Consider the following 2,716-nt stretch of genomic DNA (forward strand, 5'->3'; position numbering starts at 1 on the left):
AAAATCTGACACCAGCTTTAGGTTCTTGGGCCCAATGTACAAGGCCCTGTTTGGAATGCTCAGCCTTGGTCCCATTCTGGTGGTAAACTGGAAGGTCTTGGGGTGCTCTGCATGATTGGCAGTGGGTTTTGTTTTGAGGGAGAAAGGCTTCTTCCTCTTCTTATATCGTTGGATTCCAGACCTTTCTGTTTCCACTACTGTTTCCAAGGGAAAAACTCAGGCAGGCAGGCATGTAGGCAGGCGCCCTCTGGTGTGTGCAGGCTTTGTGAGGATGTCTGTGGGGGACCCAGGCTGGCAGTGATCTGCTCTGCTGTCCCCCACCAGGAACATTGTGAAAGGCATGCGAGAGCTCCGGGAGGTCCTGCGCACGGTGGAAACCAAAGCAACTCAGAACTTCAAAGTGGTAATGGAGGTGCCCCTCACCCCGGAGGGCCGGGGGAAGGTGGTTCTCCTGTCGGACAGTAGTGGGAGACACTAGCAGTCCTGGCACACAGCCCCTGACCAGGCATGGCCGTATGTTGCGTACCTGCTCATACTCCCCCATCTGTACTCAGGGCAGACACTGCTAATCAATCTCCGAGTTCCTTCCCCCTGAGCCTGGGAAGCACTCTGCATCCTTCACACAGCACAGTGGCTATACCCTGGTGTCTGAAGCCTTCTGCCCTGTGTCCTATGGGCTGATGTGCTCATTCTTAAGGATCGATCTGTGTGTGATTTTATGATGTAACATTGACTTAGCTCTCCTGTCCTGGCTCAGGCTTACCTAGTTCTTGGGCCTTAAAATAATTTCACCCAAAACCAGAGCCACAGCGGCTGCTTCTAGCTCTAGCCAGGAGGGTGGCCTGCACCCATGGCTTTATGTTGTTCACCAGCTCTGCCGGGTGCTCAGAAACTTGCTGGCCCCCAGACTCAGGATGAGGAGGACAAGATTAGGACAAGGAAGGGCACAGGGTAGCCAGGGAAGCCGGGCCATTCTGCAGGATCTGAGCAGCAGGAGACAGCCTTGGGAGTGGGGCTCCTAGGGGGGGCATGCATTGTAGGGTGGGAGGAGGAGGCCCCTGGGGGCCACATGCCCGGGTCTGAGCCTTCCACTTTCCGTCCATCCTGCAGATGGCAGCCAAGCATCTGGCCGGGGTCCTGCTCCACTCCCTGAGTGAGGAGTGCTACTGGAGCCCCCTGTCCCAACCTCTGCCCGAGTTCATGAACAAGGAGGAGAGCTTCTTCATCACTCAGGCCCTGCGCAAGCCTCACCTCTACGAAGGAGACAAGTAAGCTGTCCGGCCCTGCTTGCTGCACCACACCAGTGTCCTGTCCATACCTGTGGGCCCTGGCCTGTACTCTCTTCCAGCCGCCATCCAACTCACTGCCGGACAGTCTTTTTAGGATTGAGAGGCAGGGCTCAAGGTGGGGGCTGGACACCCAAAATCCTAGAAGGCATCCAAAGACCAAATAATTATTTGGGGGTTAGTGATGGGCTGCTTGCTGGACAGCTGGCAGTTCAAACCCATCAGCTGCTCTGAAGGATCAAGACGAGGCTCTCTTGCTTCTGTGAGGGGTAAAAGCCTGGGAACCCCAGGGACCCGTTCCACTCTGTGCCAAGGCTCACTGTGAGTCGGCATGGCCAGCACCCCTAACACCCCATCTCCCTTGCTTGTGCCAGTGCATGAAGGCAGGGCCTGGGGCTCACCTGCCAGAGCCACTGGGTGGCCAACCCAGCCCCTGGGGCAGCTGGGTGGGTGCTGGAGGGGCCTCCTTAGCCAGAGCCCCTGCTGTGTCCATGCCTGTAGCTACTGCAGCCTTTCAGGCCCACTACTCTGGGCATGTCTAAGAGCTGCGGGCGGTGTCTGGTGCCTGTGAATTATGCAGGAGAGGGTCACCTTACCGGGCCTGGCGTCGGGCTGGGGCTGGCTTGGGGGCTGAGGGCTGGGTGGCTGGGCCAGCAGGCTGCTCCCCTGTGGCGCTGTGTTGGAGCGAGGGCTGTGCTTGTGTCTTTCAGCCTCTACTGCCCAAAGGACAACATCGAGGAAGCGCTCCTGCTGCTGCTCATCAGCGAGTCCATGGTAAGCACCAGGTCGGCCTCGGGCACCGTGCTCCGCCGCCAGGGGCTGTCCCCACCCAAGGGGCAAGTCTCCCGTGCGACCGGGACTGAGGGATGGAGCCCCCGACCAAGACCAAGTCTGGGGATCCTCCCTGGCTGGGTGCTGGGACGGGCATGAGAGGGGCAGGGGCAGGAGGCTTTGGAGACAGAGCCCGGCATCAGGGTACTGGGGGGTGAGTCGTTGCCTCTCTTTGAGCCTGTTCCTCATCAGTAAAATGACAGTCCCCCCCGAGGTCACTGGGGTAGAAGGGCTTCCTCCTTTCCTTGGGCAGTGCTTTAGCAAGGTCCCACTCTGCCAGGCCCCCCATCCAGGCCTGCGTGGAACTTTGTCCTGGGGGCGTGTGTGTGCGTGCGCGCGCTCAATGTATGAATCAGTAAAACATGCAGGTGAAAGTCCAGCAGAGAAGTGAGTGAGAGGGCAAGATAAAGCGCACAGAGTTCTGGGTAACTGATCAAATATGATCATAAGACCTGCAGGGCACACACTCACACATACACACACCACACACTCACACATACATCACAGACACAAAACACACAACACATACTGTGTTAGCCCAGCTAGACTAGAGAAACAAATTCAAACACGCATATGTATATAAGAAAGAGGTTGTTTTT

At 57.4% G+C, this 2,716-nt stretch overlaps 1 protein-coding gene across 1 annotated transcript in view; it reads left to right on the top strand.

The window, feature by feature from the left end:
* The window catches only part of TTC7A (tetratricopeptide repeat domain 7A), a 118,547-nt gene that overhangs the window by 50,670 nt on the left and 65,161 nt on the right, over positions 1-2,716 (top strand). The window contains exons 6-8 of the mRNA XM_004699755.3: positions 325-403; positions 1,111-1,268; positions 1,997-2,060. Of these exons, the coding sequence (XP_004699812.1) occupies positions 325-403; positions 1,111-1,268; positions 1,997-2,060 (301 nt within the window). The remainder of the gene's footprint in view (positions 1-324; positions 404-1,110; positions 1,269-1,996; positions 2,061-2,716) is intronic.

The sequence above is a fragment of the Echinops telfairi genome, unplaced genomic scaffold, assembly GCF_000313985.2.
Source record: "Echinops telfairi isolate 266 unplaced genomic scaffold, ASM31398v2 ScPeMD7_7475;HRSCAF=8513, whole genome shotgun sequence".
NCBI classification, from domain to species: Eukaryota; Metazoa; Chordata; class Mammalia; order Afrosoricida; family Tenrecidae; genus Echinops; species Echinops telfairi.